General features: G+C 42.0%; 1 protein-coding gene across 2 annotated transcripts in view; it reads left to right on the top strand.

Moving 5' to 3' along the window:
* The window catches only part of MAPKAPK5 (MAPK activated protein kinase 5), a 70,722-nt gene extending 65,613 nt beyond the window's left edge, over positions 1-5,109 (top strand). For both annotated transcript variants that reach the window (XM_040416058.1, XM_040416057.1), the window contains exon 14: positions 3,075-5,109. In XM_040416058.1, coding sequence (XP_040271992.1) covers positions 3,075-3,172 — 98 coding nt within the window. In that variant the 3' untranslated portion in view covers positions 3,173-5,109. The remainder of the gene's footprint in view (positions 1-3,074) is intronic.
* Positions 5,110-26,228: the final 21,119 nt, after the last annotated feature.

The raw sequence follows: 26,228 nt of genomic DNA, 5'->3' as shown, positions 1-26,228 counted from the left end.
TTTACTAGTGTGTGAAGCAATCTCTCTCCTATTGATAACAGGTCCAGCCTCTGTACTCACTTTCACGATCAATGCACTGCAGCTAACGGCAGCGAGCGGCCCGGCCGGCGCGTGACTGACGTCACTTAGTAACGCTCCTGCTTCCTGAAGTGGGAGGAGCGTTACTAAGTGACGTCAGTCACGATCAATGCACTGCAGCTAACGGCAGCGAGCGGCCCGGCCGGCGCGTGACTGACGTCACTTAGTAACGCTCCTGCTTCCTGAAGTGGGAGGAGCGTTACTAAGTGACGTCAGTCACGCGCCGGCCGGCCAGCTCGCTACCGCTCACTGTAGTGCATTCATAGTGACAGTGAGTAACAGGCTGGACCTGTTATCAATAGGAGAGAGATTGTTTCACACACTAGTAAAATACTTTACACAAAGCCAGTTATGTGCACAGTTTAGGACACATGAGGGGACACATAGGGCCATGAGGGGGACCAGCATAAGATGCTATATGTCTTATGCTGCCCCCCCCCCCCTCATGGCCCTATGTGTCATAGCACACATCCCCCTATAACAGCGTCCTCCACAGATCCACCCCATAACAGCGTCCTCCATAGATCCACCCCATCACAGCGTCCTCCATAGATCCACCCCATAACAGCGTCCTCCACAGATCCCCCATAACAGCGTCCTCCACAGATCCCCCAGAACAGCGTCCTCCACAGATCCCCCAGAACAGCGTCCTCCACAGATCCCCCAGAACAGCGTCCTCCACAGATCCCCCAGAACAGCGTCCTCCACAGATCCCCCAGAACAGCGTCCTCCACAGATCCCCCAGAACAGCGTCCTCCACAGATCCCCCACATAACAGCGTCCTCCACAGATCCCCCACATAACAGCGTCCTCCACAGATCCCCCACATAACAGCGTCCTCCACAGATCCCCCACATAACAGCGTCCTCCACAGATCCCCCACATAACAGCGTCCTCCACAGATCCCCCACATAACAGCGTCCTCCACAGATCCCCCACATAACAGCGTCCTCCACAGATCCCCCACATAACAGCGTCCTCCACAGATCCCCCACATAACAGCGTCCTCCACAGATCCCCCACATAACAGCGTCCTCCACAGATCCCCCACATAACAGCGTCCTCCACAGATCCCCCACATAACAGCGTCCTCCACAGATCCCCCACATAACAGCGTCCTCCACAGATCCCCCACATAACAGCGTCCTCCACAGATCCCCCACATAACAGCGTCCTCCACAGATCCCCCACATAACAGCGTCCTCCACAGATCCCCCACATAACAGCGTCCTCCACAGATCCCCCACATAACAGCGTCCTCCACAGATCCCCCACATAACAGCGTCCTCCACAGATCCTTCACATAACAGTGTCCTCCACAGATCCCCCACATCAGTGTCCTCCACAGATCCCCCACATCAGTGTCCTCCACAGATCCCCCACAACACAGCGTCCTCCACAGATCCCCCATAACAGCGTCATCCACAGATCCCCCACAACACAGCGTCATCCACAGATCCCCCACAACACAGCGTCCTCCACAGATCCCCCATAACTATGTCATACCCAGCCACGTCAGCGGCTCATATGGGAAAATCCAAGCAAATAGACCTCTAGCACAATTCCCTTTAAAATATCGCATCGCACATCGTTATCGCAATTTTTAGGGCCCTAATCGCAATCGCACAAAATTCACATATCGTGCAGCCCTAGTACAGACTAAGAAGTGGTGCCTATTATTATCAGTGGCCACAGCGAAAACTGCAGGATTTATGGTTTTTGTTTAAATATAGATAGTCACCTGGAAAATAAAAAAATCACATCAATAAAAATGTTAAACATAAAAATGTGATTTAAATAATATATCATTTTCTGATGACACATTTCCTTTAAGCTGGAATGACTCCAGTTCCAGTCATTTAATCCCTCAGATGTTACGGTCAATAGCGACCACAGCACCAGATTGGTTAGGCAGAGGGAGGGGAACTCCCTCTGTTCTCCAATCAGACCCGCAGTGGCGAAATCTAGGGGTTTTGATCGATTGCTATGGCAGGCTTAGGGCTTTGTGAAAGCTCTCAGGTCTGCCATAGTAAAATGCCGGTTAAGGCCTACATTAGGGTAGGGTGGAGAATTTCCATAGACTGCAGAAGAATCCTATTGCAGTGTGTGGTATAAGCAATTCAATGATGACATGTTCAACTCCCCTAAACAAACTAAAAAGGAAAGTAACTAAAATACAAAACATTTTTAAAAATGAACTCGCCCCATTCCTAGTATTGCATCTAAAAATAAACAATGAAAAATAAAAATAAATATAATTTGTATTTTTGCTTCCAAAAATGTCAGAACTATTAAATTATAAAAAAAAAGTTTTCATCCCATATAATGAACACCATAATGAAAAAACATCAAAATGGACAAATCGCCATTTTTTTGGTTACTTCACCCCCTCCAAAAAAAAAAAATGAATAAAAAGTGGTCAAAAAGTCATATGTATCCCATAATGGTAATAATAAAAACTCCAGTTTGCCCCACAAAATACAAACCTTTACAGACCACAAAGAGGTAAAAAGAAAATGTAGTAAAATTTAGTTTAAGCTATATAAATTTGGATCGCCATAATCGTACTGGCCCGCAGAATGAGGGTGTCATGACATTTTTAGCACATAGGGAATGCCTTGAAAAAAAACAAAAAAAAAAACCGTATAATTGCATTTTTATTTTTTTTAAGCAATTTCACCCCATAAATTGTTTGTTTTTGTTAAAAAAAATTCTGTACAGGATATGATGAATTAAATAATGCCATTAAAAATACTTCTCCCGCCAAAAACAAACCCTTGTCGGTGACCAGAAAAGTCAAAAGTTATGGCTCTTAGAAGGCAGGGAGGAAAAAATGAAAAATGTCCTGACCAGGTTATCTTAGCTAGACAAGTGACTCGTGCGGCAGTAACTTGTGCCTTCATAGAGTGATTTTATGTTTTGGAGTTTTTGTTAATGAGCATGTTATAGTCACTTATTTCATACACGATCCCATCATGTTACATTTTTTCTTTTAGGCCAAGGTTTTACAGATAAAGTCGATCGCCTTAAACTTGCCGAAATAGTCAAACAAGTTATCGAGGAACAAACAAATTGTCAAGAAGACTCACAGTAGCTAAAGTTTTTTTTTTTTTTTTTTCTTTTTTCATTTGTTTTTTTTTTTTTTTATTTAATTTTTTTAGAAGAAAAAAAAAATCTTGCATCTTAAATACCTGTAAAATAGTTTTATGTAAATTATATTACTGAATTTCCACAGTGCTTGAACATACAGTGGAAAATGTAGATAGACATTTACGAGAAATCATTGGTACTGTAATTTATTTAGAAAAAATTATGAACTGGATTTAATGGTGGTTTTTTTTTTTTCCACACTACTGTACTGTTAATAGGTACAATCCTAGCAGGGAATACACAGCTTTGTAATACCCTATAAAAGTATGAGCCCTCTCCATCTTTTGCCCCTAGATAGCCAGCAAGCTGCTACATACAAAGCTGCTCGATCCTTCTACCACCAGATAAGACCAGGACTTACTGCTGATCAATACGTTGCAGGCTTGGATGGTAGTCAATACATTAACATACTTGAAGATAGCTTTGTGGAATGTGACCGACGTGGTTACACTGGCTAGCAGTTTCCTCAGGAATAATCGGATAGGGCACATGCCTTTGAATTGTTCACCAGCTGCTCTGCATATGTGCCAGTATAATTCGGAAAGAAAGAGGACTTTTCAAATGTTACTAATACTTGCTTTAGAAATCTGTAAACTCTCTATCTCTGTAAATGGACAAAATGTTCAAGAAATAACTAACCCTGTCAAAAAAAAATATATTTTTATTTTATTTTACAGTTAACTCCTTTTCCAGTAGGAGGCACTATAGCATAGTAATACAGATACTTACCGTATGTTTTATCTTTTTTATTTTTGTGTGGTGCTTTTATTTTTCTACTTTTAGCTGCACAGTTCTGAGCTTTAATAGATTGTGCTGTAGATAACTTGGTTTTCTATTTTCACTTTTTTTTTTTTTTTTTTTTTTTTTTTTTTGACATATACTTACTGTGCCTGAACACGCAGTGATGAACTGCAGACTAAAGTGCCAATTCTTGGTTTCTCTATAAACATATGTCTTAGCAACAGTGTTGGTGTCTTATGACGCTGTTCAAGACACCTGCAGCTTTCTTTGCCAGGGGCATCTCCCCTGCTTCATCTTCTGAAGCTTCTTCATACTAGGGAGTTCAGTAGAATGTGCATTGGTGCGCTCTTCCAAATAATGTGTTCTTTATTTCTGTTTTGTATTTGTTTTTTGTTTTTTTATATGCTAGTCTGAAGCTAGCCGTACTCATCAGAAAAATGTCAGCCGAACCTGCCAATTTCACACTAATGTCTATGGGGACCTCCCGACTCTCCCCAAAGGCAGCTGTTGGTGGAGATGAGGATTGGGTAGTCTGATTTCAACGGATCCTTTTGTTCTCAGGAGCTACAGCAAGCGATGTCTGACAGTGGCATCTTCTCTCCCCCCCATTCGGGGCACATGTCTGCACAGCCAAGCATGTATGTATGCGGAGGAGTCGGGAGGAATGGCGTTCGGCTGACAGCTGTCTTATGTGTATAGCCATTTTATTCTTAATTGCTGTCTGTAATTTGCTTCAGACTCAGTGTTGTCCTACTGGTTGAATTTCACCTGATCATTGCCCGTGTCTAAAAAGACTTTAAATAGAAAACCATATTGTATTGACTTTGATCTATTACAATCAGCTGATGTGTGGCCATCTCCAGTGGTTCTATCCATTGCATGAATGCCTCCATACCATACTGCTATGCTGGAATCAAAGACACTTATAGCTGCAGTTCATAGATTAGAGCAATTTCAACTTTATTGTACATATCAGAATCTGAAATGTAAAGCAACTCTAAAAATGTCCTCGTTGCATCCTCTGAGTTGGTGCAGGGTGCTGTCCCACCGTGGCTGTAAAGGCTAGCATTTCTTCAGTTGAAAAAAACTCAAAGGTACAAAACAACTGATTCATTAGAGATCTAGTGAAATGAAAGGTGTGCAATCTACCATGTCCCAGCAGCACTCTGGGTGAGGTTTATTAAAGGGTTTGTCTGACCATATATATTGATAACCTGATTGGTGGGGGTCCACCACCAATCAATCAATCAGCTGTTTGAAGAGAAGACGGTGCTCCATGCAACAAGTAGTCACTCCATTTAAGTGAATGGAGCAAGTACTTGTATTACACTGCACTTCTGAGATGAAGTGCAGTGTAATGAAGAGGATTGTAGCACTGTCTCCTCGTCAAACAGCTGATCGGCAGGGTGTTGGACCCCCACGATCAGATATTGATGACCTATCCTGCCGATAGACTTGGGGGGGGGGGGGGCAGCACACCTATTTGAATGAATGGTGGGTGCGCGTCTCCAGGGAAAATGGTAAGCTTCCCCGTGCTGATCGGACAGTCTGTGTATACAAGAAGAAGTATGAAGACAGCACGTATACACAGACTATCCTATCCTGACAATTGGTCATCAATATGTATGGCCGGACAACCCCTTTAATGCAACTGTGTGGCGTTAAAAAGTCGCAAAGTATGGCACACTCCATTATTACGTCATAATCTGCAGCTTTCTGAGCTTCCTCAGCCCATCAAATTTACTCTAATTACATCAGAAAATGGCTTGGGGTTCTCTGGGAATTAGGTAAAATGGCCCCTAGCAACCCGTCCTAGAATATGAGCAGGCAGGTTGCCTCCACTTGCAGAACTGCCTAGGCGAATGAGGCCTCACTGCACACTATGCTCTGGCCCTTGTATGTACTCTACACTGGTAAGCGTTCCTGTCAGGCTGCTCAGCCAAGATGGCATATTGTAGGCAGGATCACATCATTACCATCTATAATAGAGCAGTGTAATGAAGCCCCACCCCCACTCGGCATGACCGCTCTACAAGTGGTGGCAACCAGTCCTGCTCACATTCTAGGACAGGTCGCTTGCAGTCACTTAAAATTATTCCTGGAGAACGCCTTTAAGATAGCTCAGGTCTACATGAGCCCCTCGCTGGCATAGATTTGAGTTTCTTGTGCTCGGAGGGGCAGATATGCTCTCTTATAAATTAGGCACATCTCGATCTGGCATCCTGGGGTATAGGAATGCCAGTTTTCATAAATTTCCCAAAATCTGTTTAATTTTGCATGTTGTCATAACTAGCCAAATATGTCTTTCCTTGTAAACACATTTTTGGTGGCTTCTGTGGAGAATGGGAATGCTTTGATTTTATTTTCTTTAATTTATTTTTTTAGAAAGGGTTTTCTGTGAATACTCCTATCAGATTAAACGTGTCCTCCATATATAATTCACCACTACTGAGAGGCATTGATGGACCATGTTACAAGGTAGCACACGTATATTAAAGATGCTAGTGCTTTTCTAACTGAAATCGTCCTAGCCTTCAGGTCCCGTAGCAGGAAATCCGTTTTCTATACGTTTTCTACCGAGTTTTTAGATCTCAGTTATACCACAATGGTACACCGCACTGACTGGATTTCTTGCTGGGTTGCCTGCTCATTGGCTTGCTGGACATGAAAGCCAATGATGTGATTGAGCAGGTTTCTGTATAGGCAAATAGTGGTGGGCTTGTGGAATATAGTACAGGACTGCCATGGAAGACATTTGTACCATCTGTGTGCTATAGGACATTAGTAGCACTCATCCTGATGAAGACCAAAGCATCAGTATTCCCTGGGGTACCTTTTTGTAACTACAGAATGTGTAGTCTTCTGTTTCTGTTCAGTCACAAGAGTTGCATGTAGTCGGCAATTATGGATGCCTTTTATGTTTGCAATTTTGTTTGATTTTGCAATTAACTAATTTGGAAACAGAATTTCCATCGCACATTTATCGTGTCTCATAGGTAAAGCATTAACCAAGTTTTCAGCAGACGCTGCCTGATTTAATGGGGGGTGCTGTAGGTCTGAATTGTGACATCACAGATGCAGAAGTGTTGATCACAAAATGCGTGGCCTAGTAATTTGTGGTCCGACCACAGGCTTGTAGTTAATAAATGTAACTGACAACCAGTTTGTTTTATTTAGTGTATCATAATTACACATTTCTTTTACCAATTTTATCATTTAGAAATGCAAAGAATAGTATATCTATTTTCACTGTAATGTGTCTGGCAGCTAGATTTGGTTGGTTATAAATGCGGCATCGTTGATTTTCTGTAATTTTTCACTAGAAGAGAAAACACTTGTAGAACAGTTCACAGTGAGACCCAAGGGAAGTTTCACCAGGACCGACCCTTTTTATTTAGTGCAGCTGTTAGATGCCATAAGATATACAGCCAGTTGGAGGAGCTCTGCACTAAACATGCCTTGTAAGGTAAAGCATGCCCACTTTAGTATGTAAGATACCATGGATGTAGATACGTTCTCTTGAGGACCACTTTGCCTTACTTAACAGATGAAGGTAATGTGTCTGTCAAGGTGATAGATTCCCTTTAAATGAGTTGTAATGGCTGCAATATCCATGCTTACAAGTTTTAGATTATTTAAAGGGCATCTGTCAGCAGATTTGTCCCTATGACACTGACTGACCTGCTACATGTGCACTTGGCAGCTGAAGGCACCTATGTTGGTCCCATGTTCATATGTTCCTGCATTGCTGAGAAAAATGATGTTTTAATATATGCAAATGATCCTCTAGGCGCAACGGGGGCATTGCCGTTACACCTAGAGGCTCTTCTCTCTCTCAACTGCGGCGCCCTCTCCACTTATACAGGGCCAGGCAGTGAAAATATCATCACACCTGGCCCTGTCAGTCAAAGTGCAGAGAGAGCAGAGCCTTTAGGTGTAACGGCAACGCCCCCGTTGCTCCTAGCGGGTCATTTGCATATATTAAAACTTCATTTTTCTCAGCAATCCAGGAACATATGAACATGGGACCAACACAGATGCCTTCAGCTGCCAGGTGCACATGTAACAGGTACAGATCTACTGACAGATGTCCTTTTAATAAACTGCACATTATAGCAAGTACAGGGTTTGTTCAGGATTGTGAAATAAGAAGTGCAATAAGCAGTCAGGTACAACTTGCGTTTTCTATTTCTTTCATATCGATGTAAGGAGCTTTAATTGCAGCATTAATTATGTTTAATACCTAAAGAGCACCCCATGTAGAGTAACCCTGAAAGAAGCAGGGTTTAATAATCTATTATTTATTACTCTTTTATTAGGTTTAATATTCTAAATCCGAGAGTGGTTCATTGACTTGTGATGTGGTTTCTAAACTCTCATGTGACAAGTCACCCTGGTTTTGGTGTGACACGTGGGACATACACTGATTTCTAGAACAAGTGGGTCTCTGTTTCCATTTTTAGAGTGTCTGTGGTTGTGCATTTGTGGTCTTCTCCCTTACAGAAAGCGTGAGCTTGGCACACACACAGCCATTTTAATCTGAGAATATTTTTGAAAGAGACATTTTTAAAGGCTATGTACACCTTTTCAGAGCAGTTTTTTATTATTGTATTTTACTCATTTTGGGCTAAAATAGCACTTTTATATTTGTCTTTATTAAACATTTTCAACAGTTTTTCTTTTACAGCGTTCAGTGCATCGAAAGACTGTTGCTCTCCCCTTCTCAGTAAATCTGTCAAAGAGCTGTTTCATCTGTAACCCTTATCTCTGAGCTCCTGATAGCTCATAAACACGCATTTAAGCTACATTCCTATCAGACTGATAAGAATGTGGCTATATTGAGTCTTTATGACTGAGAAGGGAAAGCAACAGTCTGCAGATACACTGAAAGTGAAAGCTGTAGAGAAAAAATAAGCCGTTCAAAAGTTTTAATATAGACCAATCTAAAAAAATTACTTTTTAAAACAAAATGGGTAGAGTGCAATGATTAAAAAACGCTCCTGAAGGTGTAGACTTTAGGATTGTAAATTAAGATAGGCTGTCAGTCACTACGTTTTTTTCAGTCTCATTGTTTGACATCAATCCGGGTGAACATGTTCCCCAAGACCACCATTTTGAGAAAATTCATTCCCTGAATATTTCAGGTATACTTTTATGCTTGGCATAATTTTATTTATCGTATAGTTTGTGTAGGCATCAGCTATGATTTGATAGGAAGACTAAATATGAGATCATTCATGATACTAGCCATAAGTAAAAGTCAGCTGTGATTCTCAGCACAAGGCCTAGTTGTTATAAAGGCCTACCTAATTTTATGTCCATTGAACTTGATTAGTTTTGTTTTGGGAGGTTTGGTCTGTATATTAGAGGATATTGACCCATTGGCTTATTTACCTCCAGCTATCAGTGAGTGAATGGATTTCCACCTATGGGGTCAATCAAAGCCAGACAGCTGAGGTTCATGTTGGATGTGGTTTGTCATTGACTGACGTTCCAGAGGTTTTACATGACTATGTATTAAGTGTTTCATGCTGCTGAAGTCAGGATTTCAGTCTACGCTTGAAACTTTATATGTATTTATGTACAATCTATCCACATTGGCACTCCTCATTCCAAACTACTATATGTTTGACTTCCCTCTCGCCCTTACTGACTCTGACTGTTATTTATTTCATTTCTGTAGAGCTGACATAATGCCCTAAGTGTGATGGATTATGTTCCTAGTACACCATTTAGTCTAGAAGAGTAAGGACTGGAAATGTATTTTTTATTTTTTTGTTTTTCTGTTTGTGACCTTGACGTATTGTGTATCGTGTTCTTGTTTGATCTCGGTGATTATAGTATTTTAAGTCAATGTTTCTCGTTTAGGAGATAAAGATAAACTGGTGATAAGTAGATGATGAATTCGAGCAGTTTTAATTAGATGAATTTACCCTTCTTCTTACAGGCGTTATCTACCTGGCCTTTATTCATCCAGTATTCACTATCGTGGTACATTCAGTAATGACACACACATTGATTAATCGTTATGTAAGAGAACTTTTGTATCCCCATATCTTTTACTTTATGTAGAACCAAAGAATCGTATGCACCCATCCGCTAAAAAAATGTTACCTGCTTGCATGTGACAAGTTACTGATCTGTGGAGGTATATTACCTTTCCTTCATTCCACTGTGGTGGTGATCTGGAGAAGATATGTGCTCATAACTGACCTTTAAAGATTTTCACAAATGTAAAAAAAAAACTTGTGTCCCATCCCCAAGATTTAGCTGCGCCTTGCATTCACACTATTAGAAAACTGAGCTGCAACTTAAAGGGGTTAACCCAGTAAGTAATCATCCATTCCTAGGATCCACAGCGATCCCACAAATGTGGAGTTCTTGAGTCCCCTCTCTATATGGAGCAGTAGTGTGCACATGTTGGTCCATCTCTCCTTTCACTTCTATGGGATTGGCATAACTGGCGCTTTCAGTCCCATAGAAGCGAATGGATTGATGGACATGCACACGACCCCTCCATTCAGAGAGGAGATTCCTCATTCACAAGATCACTGTGGGTCCTAGATGTCAGACCACTGCCTGTAGATAGGTGATACTTTTTATGGGACAACCGCATTAAATAGCGACTATTTTGGGTGCTGTTTTACTCATTAGTGAATTGCTTGTATAGTATTTCACTAGTATTTTTGAATAAATGGAGTCACTTATATTCGCTGTAGGGCCACTTAGAAATTACTGAGTTGGCGGCAGAAGAAAACAAATTTCCTATGATATTTTTTCCTGTATTCTGAGAGGAATTATGCCAGTCTATAGTCTATATTCCCAGTATGGCTGCCTTGCCTAAAATGTAGTAAGAGACTGAAGAATTTCTAAGAAGTTCAAATTTCCCAGACAGTTATTTTTGGAAATTTCCCTACACTCATGAGAGCAGTTCAATATTATATAGCAATAATACATCCTATACAAGGCAGATTAGATAGTAGAAGTAGAACGAGCAGTCTCTGTTAACGTTTAAGTCTTAAAGGAGCCACCGGATTCTGTCTGAAGACTGCCTTCCTCTGTCTGGAAGTACGGTGCAGGATAGTATTTGTGGAGGGAGTATACTGTGTATTACATCCAACTGGAATTATGAAACCGTTTCTTGTAATCCTCTCTTTGTCTCATATGTTGTTGGGGTTCATTCTTCTTAAATGCACCTGCTGGGTAGTCATCCTCTACTTGTCTCTACATTGATTCACAAGACCATATTCCTCACGTTTTGACTGCTTAGCCTACAAATGGCATCCTCAGATGTTTTCTGTATGGAAGAGATTCACAGTAAGAGGCCCATAGGATACCCGAAGATCACTAGCCCAACAGAGGGCTATATGATGCTAACTCTCACTGTATGGAGCAGTTTACCATTTTTATCATTTGAGTAGATGTCTCACAATTAGAGCTGTTTCAAGTACCCTGACCACAAGGGTTTTGTGTTTAGTTTCTTCACTTTGAAGGCAAGCTGTATATACTGTACAGTATAGTTGTGGAAATTGCCTGTGAAGCTTACTTTTATCTTAAACTTGGGTGCTAAAATCCTAAATCCCAACATGACTATGTACAAATGCACTAATATCAAATGTAACAGCAAGCCTGTATTTATGGTTAAAACATTCATTTTCATATTTTCCATGTTCTTTATCTTCAGTTATATAGGAAAGCAAAAGGAAATGTTGCATTTTAAGTGAAATTGTTCTGGGGATGAGAGAGAAATTCTAGAAGAGTATCTGTCTAATCTGTTGCTGTGGTTCATCATTCTTAATCTCATTTTTTGAGCATACTAAGCATATTTAATTTATCTTGCAATGTGTATTATATGATATGTCATCTTTTCAGATCAGTATTATATTGTAAATATGCATTAATGTATATAAAATGATTTTATTGAAACTTATTGTCTCTTGTTTTTTTACTACTGAAATGTACACAATTGTGATAGTCTCAATTATCTGTGGAGGTCCTGCAGACTATCAATACAAATCTGATCGGGCAAAGCATGCTGTAACTTGGGCCAACAGTATACTATTTCTCTATGTAGGAAAAAGCCATGCAAAACTCTCATCATGAAATTTTAATATTTTGTCACATTTCTCAAACACCTCTGAGTTCGTATACAGGATGGTCCAAAAATATGGAGACGCCTGAATAAATGTGAAACGGTGGTTGAGAACACCATCCTGTGTGAGACATTTTTCTAAGAGGAAGTGGGCAAATCTGTGAGGGGTGGTGTCCAACACAACAGCCATTTTGAAAGCCGCCATCTTGGAACCAAGTCAATATTTTCAAATGGGAAGGGGTGCATGTGATATATGTATCTGATAGAAAGTTTGATAGGTAATCCAAATCTGTGGATGTGACATACCTTTATTCTTGCCAAAGTTATTAACAATTTTTCCGTGACATGGAAACCAATGACAGTCCACTACAGAATACTCTTTATTTGCGGCCTGTTTCGAATCGTAAAGGCGATCCTCTTCTCCCATTCACGATGCACTAAGAACACCTCAGCAGAATTGCTTGCATCGGCATCCAGGATCCGCTGTTGCATGTGTGCCACACTCTGGATTTTCACTGCATAAACCTTGGACTTGACATCACTCCACAGGTCCAAAGTGGTGAGATCAGGGGAATACGGGGCGCCACGACACCCAATAAACTTCCCCGGAAACTGCCGATCCAAACAGTCATGGACGTCACATCCATAATGTGGGGAGGGCACCAATCCTGCCAGACTAATACTGGGAATGTGCCATCTTCAGGTACTGTGCTCCCCGGAGATCAGCACAATCTCTGTCCTTTCTTTGCATGTTAATCTTGCAGCCATATCTGTGTATGTAACAGAGAAAAAGAAGTGGGGCACGTGCTCTAGACGCAGGGGGTTGAGGGGGTGCCTGGCCAGTCGATTGCAATGGTGAAACAGGGAACCATCACCTCGCTGCTTCACAGTTCAGCGCAGCTGCGCCTCTACCAAGCAGTCCACACATTGCGATGCTGGGCTGTGTGGGAGGAGCGCGCAGGCCCGGGAATCAGCCCACTCCTACACAGCCCAGCAGGTGTGTGTGTGACCGCATCGTTCTGCTGCTGGGAATGCCGGATGTGCATGATCATGTGAGTATTCAGTGTTTTTTTTTTTTTTGGTTTACTTTATTAATGGAGGGAGCACACCTGAAATGGTCACAAAATGTGGAGATAACTACTTTGAGGGTATTACTACTGTGAGGGGGCTCAATGTGGGCATTACTACTGTGACAGGGCACAATGTTGGCATAACTACTGTAAAGGGGCTCAATGTGGACATAACTACTATGATGGGGCTCAATGTGGACATTACTGTGAGGAGGCAGGGGCAGAGATAACTACTGTGAGGGGGCACAATGTGGACGGTACAATTCTTTGACGGGGCACAATGCGGATGTTACTACTGTGATGGGGCACAATGTGGGCATTACCACTGTGTTGTAGCACTAAAGGGATAGCAATACCCTAAATTACCCTGTTATACCATTGGGATGGCTAGGTCTTCCAGGGCCAGTACAGCGCCCCCTGCTTGGGATTTAACAGGACGGTTACCATCCCTTCTTTATATGGTTATTCTTGTTCTGGTCCCAGTGGACATCACATCGAAACGCCAGTGAAACCCTGGATGTTGTAGGATTAGTAGGTTCTTTCATTTGTCAAAAAGTGGATTGGTACCGCCACGTATCCTATGATATATAATATCAGGTAACATATTGGGGGTCATTTACAAGAACCAGCTTTTTACGCCGATCTTTGTTCACCATCTGCACTGCCAGAGGATTAGCCTAATTTATGAATTAAAGGGGTTTTCTGAGACTTAAGTACTGATGACCTATCCTCTGCATAGGTAGCCAGTATTTGATCAGTGGGGGTCTGACACTCGAGACCCCTGCCAATCAGCTGTTTGAGAAGGCAGCAGCGCTTGCAGTGGTGCCAAGGCCTTCTCACTGCTTTCCCTAGCCAAGTGACGACACATTCATTGGCCACATGGCCTAGGCGCAGCTCAGCCCCATAGAAGTGAATAGGGCTGAGCTTCGATACCAAGCATAGACAAATGTGCGGCGCTGTGATTGGTGAGTAGCGAGATAGCCGCTGCGCTCAGAGGAGCAGCGGTGCCTTCTCAACCAGCTGATCGGCAGTAGTCCCTGCTGTCAAACCCCCAACAATCAGATACTGATGACTTAAGTGCACGTCTGGCAGTCCCTGAACCTGGAGTAACAACTACTTGGACCCCTGACTGGAGTAGTTTTTACTCCTCTTTTACGCCCTTTTTTCAGGCATAAAAGATAGTAAATGTGTTAGGGGCCAGAGTTCAGGACCCCGTCATTCCCTCACCACTCCTAAATAGTTACAAAAAGGGGGCTTGCGACTATTTTTACACAATTTTTTTGCTATTCACCCATAACCCCAAGTGGGATTTGGTGAGGATAGTTATGCATTGGGCAGAGTTAGAGGCGTAGCTTAGTATAAAAAAAAATTGCAGCTGCGCTGATATTGTTCCTTTTTTTGATTTACTAAAATTGGGGGGAAGTGCGAAGGGGGGAGTGGTTTGCTCCATACTGAATCCTTGCCCCGAGTGTAGGAGAGCCTAGCTACACCTCTGTAAGATACATGCGTAGGAGATCTGAGTAAGACTAAAGATGCCGTCAGTCATGTGACCTCTGACATTCAGTTATAGGGGTTTAACAAGATATTTGAACTGATGACGTATCCTCTGGATAGGTCATCAATATCTGATTGGTGGGAGTCTGACACCCACGACTGATCAGCTGTTTGTGAAGGCGTCGACACTCAGTAGAGCCACGGCCTTCTCTCAGCTTTCCCTGAGCCAGTGATAGGTATCGTCCGGCACTCCAGCTGTGGTGAAACTACGACTCCCAGCATGCTCCATTCATTTATATGGAGTTCTGAGAACAGCCAAGCAAGTGTGCATCTTAGGAGTCATAGTTTTACCACAGCTGGAATGCCGGAGGTTAGCCATCACAGCCCTAGGTCATGTGACATCATCTTCATCGGTCACGTGACCTAGGTGCAGCTCGGCTCCATGGAAGTGAATGGGGCTGAGCACGATACCAAGCACTGTACTATGTACGACATAGTAAGCTGAGAAAAGGCCAGGGCTCTACTGTTATCACCAGTGCCTTCTCAAACAGATGATCGTCAGGGTCCCAAGTGTCAAACCCAATGATCAGATACTGATGACCTGTCTAGAATAGAAGTCAGTTAAAATATCTTGGAAAACCCCTTTAGCTGTCCTGATATCTAACAGGTGAATGGCGGTTTATTGAGATATGAGTGCAGTATATACAGAAGTACTGCCTGCAGCAGCACTTCATGTCTGACACTGTCTGTGTGGAAGCAGATCTCACTTTGTTTTCGCTGTTTCCCCTGTATGTGTTGTGTTTTGTAATTTTCTATTAACACTATTAACAATATAATCTCGCTGCCTTAACCCTTTCCTGACGTGGCGATTTTAATGTTTTTCCATTTTCGTTCCCTGCCTTCCCAGAGCCATAATTTTATTTATTTTTTCGTTCACATATCCATATGAGGGCTTGTTTTTTGCAGGACAAGTTGTACTTTCTTATTACACCATTTACTATTGTGAAGGATGTAGTGGGAAGCGGGGAAAAAATGTGGTGGAATTGGGGGAAAAAAACACAATTCCGCCACAGTTTTAGGGGTTTTTCTTTATGGCGTTCCCTTTGCAGTAAAACTGACTTGTGCTCTTCATTCTCAGTACAAATCCAGAGATACCCCATATGTATAGTTCTTCTTGCGTTTTAATACTGGAAAAAAAAAAAAAACTTTTTGAAACATTTATTTCTATTATCACCATATTCTGACCCTCATAACTTTTTTTTTATCGTCTACAGAGATGTGTGGGGGCAAATTTTTTTGCAGGAAGATATGTATTATTATTTTTTAAATACCATTTTGGTGGGGGGTGTATAACTTTTTGATCACTTTTTTAATTTTTTGGGAAGTAAAGTTGGCCATTTTTTTTTTTTTTGTTCCCCTGTTATGTTCATGGTATGGGATAACTTTTTTTTTTTAGATTTTAATAGTATGGGCGTTTTCGCACGAGGCGATGCCCATGATGTTGTTTTTTGGGTTTTTTTTGGGGGGGGGGGGGTAGGGGGGTGATTTGAATGTTTATAAAAAAAGAAGTTTTTTTTAACTTTATTTTTAACTTTTTGTTAGGTCCCCAAGTGGACCACAACTTGCAATTATTAGATTGCAACTTGTACAAAATAATGGTAGTTCCATTATTCTGTACAGAAATCACTATATCCCACTTCAGTGCTGCTGGCCTGAACTGGGATATACTAATAACGAGCCTGGAAGCCTAGTACAGGCTCCGGCTCATTATTACAACAGGGCACTTTCCCCGATCTTTGCCGGGAGAAAGCACGCCTGACCCGGAAGCGGGCGTTCCAAGTTTTAGCCTTCTTAGACGCCATGGTCACGTTTGACCATGGCATCTGAGGGGTTAAAGGGCATTACCACGGGTGTCTGCTGTATAAAACAGCAGGCACCAGGTGGCTATGGCACTCGCTCTGCTCTGGACCAGGAGCCATCTTTAAAGAAGGGGTTAAAGAATGCTGGGAAGGGGTTAAAGAACGTTAATATGAAAAGAAAAAACATTATTCTATATTACTGTTAATAAAAGAGGAACATCCCCCAAAAGGCAGATGAATGCTGGTGGTATTTTATAGTATATGCCCAATTCTGCAGACCTACTGCCCCAATACCCACAGTCATTGCACCCTAAAGACTTGTATTAGGTCTGGTGTCGGTGTGTGTTGGGATCACAGTACTGAGGATGATGAAAATTAAAATCCCCCATTTTATTTTTATTTTTTTATATATATATATAAATATCTGTATATGTAGCGCGGCGCCCAGGGATCTCACTGCACTTGCTATTATCCCTGGGCGCCGCTCCGTTCGCCCGCTGTGGCCCCCGTTACTGTCTCCCGCGCCGTGTGCTAATTACTACTAACTTCGCAACAGGGAGGAGACATCAGCTTGCTACTTTCCCTGGGCGTTCCTTCTCTCTGGCTGTAGCACTGTCCAATTGCAGCGCAGAGCGTTACAGCCAGGGAGAAAAAAAACTCACCTTCCCCCTGGCTGTGACGCTCTGCGCTGCAATTGGACAGCGCTACAGCCAGAGAGAAGGAACGCCCAGGGAAAGTAGCAAGCTGATGTCTCCTCCCTGTTGCGAAGTTAGTAGTAATTAGCACACGGCGCGGGAGACAGTAACGGGGGCCACAGCGGGCGAACGGAGCGGCGCCCAGGGACAATAGTAAGTGCAGGGAGATTCCTGGGCTACATATACATGAAAGGTCCTCTTTAAATAATTCACGATAAATGGGAAGAAATGTGACACAAAGAGGGTGATGTGATGTGACATGGAGGGGGAGAAATGTGACATTGAGGGGGTGAAATCTAACATGGGGGTGATGTGATTGGGGGGGGGGGGACGACAAAAATGTAGCTTCGCTTGTGTTGGCAAAAATCCTTGCACCTGCCCTGTCACTAATAGTTTATGTGGAGGTGTAATAGCTGTGTTACATACAGGTATGTGCCATTAATGCTGAGTTAAGCCTTTCTAAATGGCGTTAAATGCTTGTTTCCCCTCAGGTTTCATGTGCTTTAACATTCAAATGTCAAGTTCTGTCTCCCCTCACGGATTCCTGACATGACAGTGCTGACATTGAAATATCTCTTATTGTTATCTGTGGAAACGCTTTGAACTTCACTTTACATCCTTTGTTCGGAATACCACATTTGACTTGTTTCGTATACCTGAGGCATAATATTTCAATGGCAGCATCTTTTTAGTCGGCTGAAACTAAGGCGTCAGACGCAATTTACACCTATAGTAACCAGCTCAAAGTAAGTATGTGTGCGATGCCAACATACTAAACTACCAAACACCAATAAGTAAGCATGGCACAACTGATAATGAATACACTTTATTTCAACAATATAATAGATAAAAATATAAATACATACAATGCAGCAGTAGATGAAAAACACACAGGATATATAGAAAATCACAATCTGGATAACATGATAAAATAGATATTTTTATAGAGCTGGTCGATACGGACGCAGCGATACCTATATATACTGTATGTATACTTTTTTTTATTTATGTAAGTTTTACACAATAATATCATTTTTGAAACAAAAAAAAATCATGTTTTAGTGTTTCCATATTCTGAGAGCCATAGTTTTTTCAGTTTTCGGGCGATTATCTTAGGTAGGGTCTCATTTTTTGCAGGATGAGATGACTGTTTTTTTGGCACTATTTTGAGGTGCATATGACTTTTTGACCGCTTGCTATTACACTTTTTGTGATGTAAGGTGATAAAAAATTGGTTTATTTAGCACAGTTTTTATTTTTTATTTTTTATGGTGTTCATCTGAGGGGTTAGGTCATGTGATATTTTTATAGAGCCGGTCGATACAGACGCGGCGATACCTAATATGTATACTTTTTATTTATTTATGTAAGTTTTACACAATAACAGCTTTAAAAAAAAAAAAAATGATGTTTTAGTGTCTCCATATTCTGAGCCATAGTTTTTTTATTTTTTGGGTGATTGTCTCAGGTAGGGGCTCATTATTTGCGGAATGAGGTGACGGTTAGATTGGTACTATTTTTGTGGGCAAACGCCTTTTTGATCGCTTGCTGTTGTACTTTTTGTGATGTAAGGTGACAAAATTTTTTATTTAGCACAGTTTTTATTTTTTACGGTGTTCATCTGAGGGGTTAGGTCATGTGATATATCTTTATAGAGCCGGTCAATACGGACGCGGCGATACCTAATATGTATACTTTTTTTCCCCTATTTTTTGCCAATTTTTTTTACTTTATTTGGGGAAAATGACGCTTTTGTTTATTTTTTACTTGAAACAATTTTTTTGGGGGAAAACTTTTTTTTTTTCAACTTTTTTTTTTCACTTTATTTTTTGTCCCACTTTGGGACTTGAACTTTTGGGGGTCTAATCCTTTACAATGCATTCCAATACTTCTGTATTGGAATGCATTGGCTGTATGAGTAATACTGTGTGTATTACTCATACAGCTTCCGGCCTGTGAGATCCAGGGGGCTGGATCTGACAGGCTCGTCACCGGAAGGCAGCGCGATGCCTTCCTTAGGCTACTTTCACACTTGCGGCAGGACGGATCCGACAGGCTGTTCACCATGTTGGATCCGTCCTGCGGCTATTTCGCCGGACCGCCGCTCCGTCCCCATTGACTATAATGCACGGCGAAAGGCCGCCGGACTAAAATTACTGCATGTCAGGCTTTTTAGTCCGGCGGCTTTCGCCGTGCTGCGCCGGAGCTCCGTCCCCATTATAGTCAATGGGGACGGAGCGGCGGCACGGCGAAATAGCCGCAGGACGGATCCGACATGGTGAACAGCCTGTCGGATCCGTCCTGCCGCAAGTGTGAAAGTAGCCTTAGGCATCGCACTGCCTTCCATGCCATCGGGTCCCCCCTACAGCCGCATGGGGACCCGATGTCCCCGCCACCACCGCAATAGGTAAAAGCCGCAAACCGCAGGTCTGAATTGACCTGCGGTTTGCGGCGATCGCCGACATGGGGAGTTTCACGGGACCCACCTGCGCATTTAGCCGAGGTGCCTGCTCAATGATTTGAGCAGGCACCGGCTTCCGATCACCACCCGCCGGGCGGCGGTGATCAGAAATACACAGAGCGTACAGGTACGCCCTGTGTCCTGAAGAGGTTAATGTATTGTAAAAAAAAATAAGAAAATCAGACATCATATAATACATGAATACCTTTCTAACAAAGCTAGAAACAGCCCTGTTCCTCACATGGAGCCAGAGAGCTCCCCGTTAATTGCTCTGCTAAATTTATTCCAGGCTAGGAGCTCAGGTGGTGTGTCCTTTCTGCTGCAGATCTCTCCCTGTATCTGTCACAGCTTTTAACAGTAGATACAGTTGGTGGCAGTTGAAGGATGGAACTGAGCACATGTGTCCATGCTCATCCAGCTCAGTAGATAGATGTGCATATTACTATACAGATTAAACACCAGGTGGTGCCATTATAAATGAAGGCAAGAGAATATTTCACAACAGGAGCATTTTTTGTAAATTAAACTAAATTACAAAAGTAACTAGTTTTTCATGCAGAATTATATTAAAATAACATGTAATAGTGGCACAACTCCATTAACTTTGTCGGAAAACACAATGCAGCTCTCCTTTTAAAATTAAAAACAGCAATATATCAACCTTGCCTAGATGGGACTGGTGGCAGCTGAAGACTGGAACTGAGCATGTGCATCCACCTCAGTGAGGTGGACAGAGAAATAAGGAAAAGAACAAACAGCAGGTGGTGCTATACAGATACCATTTATTGAATAACTGTGGCTATACTATTTTATAGTAACATTCAATTACAAAAGAACTCAGATCCAGATGCTGCTTTGAAAAAAAACCTTTTAACAACATAATACTTTGCATTGGTTAATGTCTCAATGCTTAGATTATGCATTATTCCAAGAAGCCCTGCTTGTTCAGTGTCTGCACAAGGCTTGGTCTTGTTATTTTTATTCTAGGAAGTAGAGTCTGGACATGACTGACGTAGGCTCTGTTGCTTCATCTGCTCTTGGGTAGGAGTGACACACAGAACCAACATTTGGAAACTTGGTTAATAATTGGTGATGTCATCACCACCTTATTTACTATGCAGGACAGCTTATGTGACACGCAAGTTGAGACAATTTAAGAGTCAGTCAGTTGCAGAGGAGGATTATGAAGTACTTGCTTAGTGTAATACCAAAGTGAAATGGAGCAAGTGCAGTTGGTGTACCTATTGTGATTCAAGGATAAGAAATTCCTGAATGTTTGCCACCTTGCTGTGTGCTGGACAAGGTGTGGCTTAAAGTAGACTAATATCGCAATGTGTTCACTTTTCTTTGTGCTTGTTCTTTTGCTTGAAGTACCAATACTGAAACTAGCCACTTACCAAGAACAAGAACCTACCAGTATGACACTAAAAAGTTAAGTGTTTTCCAAGACTTTAATACTGATGACCAATTCTCTCGATAGGTCATCAGTATTTGATCGGTGGGGGTCCCACACTGAAAAGCTGTTTGAGAAGGCACCGGCACAACACCAGTCATTTTATAGCTGTCTTCCCCAGCCACATTCACTTCACTGGGGCTGAGCTATGCCTAGGCCACGTGACCAAAGAATGTGCCGTCACTTGGCCTAGGGAAAGTGGTGAGCCCTTCTCAAACAGCTGATCGGCATGGGCCCCGGGTGAATGTCTACACCGTGTTCCTTATCTCTCAGCTACCATGCCCTGCTTTCTATGGAATGCAGCTGTTCAGTCATCATACAATAGATCCATCAAAATGCAGAACAGGGAGTAATGTAAAAAAAATGTGTTGGCTTGTGCAAAGTGTCAAATTATTGTCTGCAAATTACCGCAGATCATGCCGACAGCTGAAAAATTCCAACCTGACTGATGACATTTTTGGCAGACAATATGCTGTCAATAAACAGTTACTAGTAGGTGTCTGCAGCTCTACAACAAGATAGGAGTAATTCCCCTTGCACACAAACGTTTTTTTTCCCGTTTTTTCCGTTCCATATACGTACGATACCATTCATTTCAATGGATCCACCAAAAAAACGGAAGGTACTCCGTATGCTTTCCGTATTTCCGTTCAGTTCAAAGATAGAACATGTCCTATTATTGTCCGCATAACGGACAAGGATAGTACTGTTCTATCAGGGGCCAGCTGTTCCGTTCCGCAAAAAATGGATTGCACACGGACATCATCCGTATTTTTTGCGGACCGCAAAATACGGAAAAAGCCATACGGTCGTGTGCAAGAGGCCTAAGAATGTCAAATGTTTTCCGGTGTGCCATTCTTCTATTTACGCAGCCAAATCCACAGAGTTTCACAGAAATTGACAAGCAGTCTCACTCTATCCAAGAGAATACAGGACACAGGCTGCAGACATAGTGAAATAACACCCCGATAAGCACTGCATGCAAGTTATTTATTGTACAGAATTAAAAATAACACCAAGCATACAACGTGCCAATACTGCATGCCCAACTCGAGTTTCACATTTGCTGCTTCTGGGGCATGGCCAAAAATAATTAGGCTTTAAACAAAATTGAATGCAGTTAATAATGAAAACCCTCTGATCTCTATTCATCCCTTCATTTTCTATTAAATAAAAATTAACCGCATCTATCACCTTTTCCATGAGAATAACAGTATTGTGCCTTAAAAAAAATATTCATACCACTTGATCTTTTTCACGTTACACCCACAAACTTTAAATGTATTTTATTGGGATTTTATGTAATAGACCAACACAAAGTAGCAAGTATATCTTGTGCAGGGGTGCACAACCTTTTCTGGTTGGGGGCCACATTGTCAGCCAGAACCAATTCCAAGGGGCGAAAATAAAACTTAAAGTGGTATTACCAGCTAAAATACTAGATTCATGGCATATTGAACATATAGTGTATATCATAAATGTCTAGTTACACTTCCCGGACTCGCATCTATTGGCAGAATACATGAAAGATACATGTGAGCAGCCACAAGACAATACAAGTTTGTTACCAGATGGTTGGGGGCCGCAGGTTGTGCATCCCTGGTCTAGTGAAGAAAAAATGTGGTTTTCAAAATTTTTAATAAATAAAATTCTCAATTGTGGTGCTCATTTGTATTCAGCCTCATGTACTCGGATACCCCTAAATAGAATCCAGTGTGACCAATTGTCTTCAGAAGTCACCTAATTATTAAATGGGTTGTCTGAGTTATGAAAAATATATACACTCACCTAAAGAATTATTAGGAACACCATACTAATACGGTGTTGGACCCCCTTTTGCCTTCAGAACTGCCTTAATTCTACGTGGCATTGATTCCACAAGGTGCTGATAGCATTCTTTAGAAATGTTGGCCCATATTGATAGGATAGCATCTTGCAGTTGATGGAGATTTGAGGGATGCACATCCAGGGCACGAAGCTCCCGTTCCACCACATCCCAAAGATGCTCTATTGGGTTGAGATCTGGTGACTGTGGGGGCCATTTTAGTACAGTGAACTCATTGTCATGTTCAAGAAACCAATTTGAAATGATTCAAGCTTTGTGACATGGTGCATTATCCTGCTGGAAGTAGCCATCAGAGGATGGGTACATGGTGGTCATGAAGGGATGGACATGGTCAGAAACAATGCTCAGGTAACCCGTGGCATTTAAATGATGCCCAATTGGCACTAAGGGGCCTAAAGTGTGCCCAGAAAACATCCCCCACACCGTTACACCACCACCACCAGCCTGCACAGCGGTATCAAGGCATGATGGATACATGTTCTCATTCTGTTTACGCCAAATTCGGACTCTATGATTTGAATGTCTCAACAGAAATCGAGACTCATCAGACCAGGCAACATTTTTCCAGTCTTCAACAGTCCAATTTTGGTGAGCTCGTGCAAATTGGAGCCTCTTTTTCCTATTTGTAGTGGAGATGAGTGGTACCCGGTGGGGTCTTCTGCTGTTGTAGCCCATCCGCCTCAAGGTTGTGCGTGTTGTGGCTTCACAAATGTTTTGCTGCATACCTCGGTTGTAACGAGTGGTTATTTCAGTCAACGTTGCTCTTCTATCAGCGTGAATCAGTCGGCCCATTCTCCTCTCACCTCTAGCATCCACAAGGCGTTTTTGCCCACAGGACTGCCGCATACTCAATGTTTTTCCCTTTTTCACACCATTCTTTGTAAACCCTAGAAATGGTTGTGCGTGAAAATCCCAGTAACTGAGCAGATTGTGAAATACTCAGACCGGCCCGTCTGGCACCAACAACCATGCCACGCTCAAAATTGCTTAAATCGCCTTTCTTTCCTATTCTGACATTCAGTTTGGAGTTCAGGAGATTGTCTTGACCAGGACCACACCCCTAAATGCATTGAAGCAACTGCCATGTGATTGGTTGACTAGATAATTGCATTAATGAGAAATAGAACAGGTGTTCCTAATAATTCTTTAGGTGAGTGTATATAGCACTAAAAATCCGATGGGCAGCAATATATAACTAAGCTAAGCAAGTTTTATGCAAAAAAATATATATATTTCCTCATTTCCCGGGTTCTTTTCTGGCCCTTTGTTTACATGCAATAAAAACAATCTCTGCCCCTCCCCCTGCTCTGCTAAGGGAGTGGATACAAGAGCTGCCCTGAGTGACATGTCTGCCTGCTGGTAGACACTGCAGCATGTTGTATGTATAGAACTACAAGTCCCAGGTGTATGACACTGCTAAGGGAGTGAATACAAGAGCTGCCCTGAGTGACATGTCTGCCTGCTGGGAGACTCTGCAGCATGTTGTATGTGTAGAACTACAAGTCCCAGCTGTATAATGACACTGCTAAGGGAGTGGATACAAGAGCTGCCCTGAGTGACATGTCTGCCTGCTGGGAGACTCTGCAGCATGTTGTATGTGTAGGACTACAAGTCCTAGCTGTATAATGACACTGCTAAGGGAGTGAATACAAGTATACTGCCCTGAGTGACATGTCTGCCTGCTTGGAGACTCTGCAGCATGTTGTATGTGTAGAACTACAAGTCCCAGCTGTATAATGACACTGCTAAGGGAGTGGATACAAGAGCTGTCCTGAGTGACATGTCTGCCTGCTGGGAGACTCTGCAGCATGTTGTATGTGTAGGACTACAAGTGCCAGCTGTATAATGACACTGCTAAGGGAGTGGATACAAGAGCTGCCCTGAGTGCTGGGAGAATCAACAGCAACTTGTAAGTGTAGAACTACAAGTCCCAGCTGTATAATGACACTGCTAATACACACAGGATCTTCCCCCTACCTTCTTGTGCAATGCTCTCTGTAGTCTGTCAGCTCCTGTGCCCAGAATTGTCACTGCCTGCTGCTACCCAGTCTGTGCAGCTGAAGGGGTTAAAAATCCTAGGAGAGAGCAGACAGCCCGGCAGCGAAGGGGGCGTGGCCAGCACAGTGACGTCTCGTTTACAGGCTTGTAAACAAACTTTATCAGAGCAGGGAGAGAAGCTGACATCACAGGTCATGTGACCCTCAGTCAAATCTGATAAACCAGGCACTGCAGATAAAGTGAGTTAATTGTAAAGTTATATTTGCCTAGTTAGGAACATAGAAGAAAAAAATAACTCGGACAATCCCTTTAAATAGAGTCCAGCAGTGATGTATTCTCAGTATAACTACAGCTGTTTTGCGGAGGCCTCAAAAGGTTGGTAGAGAACATCAGTAACGTGGAAAAGGTCAAGGGGCACTATTTTGGGGTGCATATGACTTTTTGATCGCTTGCTATTACACTTTTTGTGAAGTAAGGTGACAAAAAATTGTTTATTTAGGACAGTTTTTATTTTTTACGGTGTTCATCTGAGGGGTTAGGTCATGTGATATTTTTATAGAGCCAGTCGACCGGACGCGGTGATACCTAATATGTATACTTTTTTTTATTTATGTAAGTTTTACACAATAATAGCTTTTTTAAAACAAAAGAAATTATGTTTTAGTGTCTCCATATTCTGAGCCATAGTTTTTTTATTTTTTGGGCGATTGTCTCAGGTAGGGGATCATTTTTTGCGGGATGAGGTAACGGTTAGATTGGTACTATTTTAGTGGGCAAACGCCTTTTTGATCGCTTGCTGTTGTACTTTTTGTGATGTAAGGTGACAAAAAAATTGTTTATTTAGCACAGTTTTTATTTTTTATGGTGTTCATTTGAGGGGTTAGGTCATGTGATATGTTTATAGAGCCGTTCAAGTCACCAAATCTGCATGCGTTACATGTAAATTTTGTTGTGGATTTGATGCGGTTTTGCCTCAGATTTCACCCACCCAATGTCAAAATGCACAAGGCAGGTCAATTTCCACATGGAAGGATAAAGCAAACTGTAAATGCGATTTGTCTAATCTCATACATCTTGCAGGCACTGTGTATTATGCTTTGGTTTTTCTGCACAAGAATCCATGATGAAAAACTGTAATCTGCAATGTGTGCAGGTAGCCTAAGGTGGCTTGTTGAGTTTTGATGACTTTTTTTTTTTTTTGCTTCATTGGATGTAAATTTGAATTGTAAAAAAAAAGTCTTGTTATGTCACTGTCATCCACTGTCAGCAGTATATATTCCACAAAAAAAAA

This window comes from Bufo bufo, chromosome 2, assembly GCF_905171765.1.
Source record: "Bufo bufo chromosome 2, aBufBuf1.1, whole genome shotgun sequence".
Lineage (NCBI taxonomy): Eukaryota > Metazoa > Chordata > Amphibia > Anura > Bufonidae > Bufo > Bufo bufo.
This window is presented reverse-complemented; position numbering and strand designations above follow the sequence as displayed.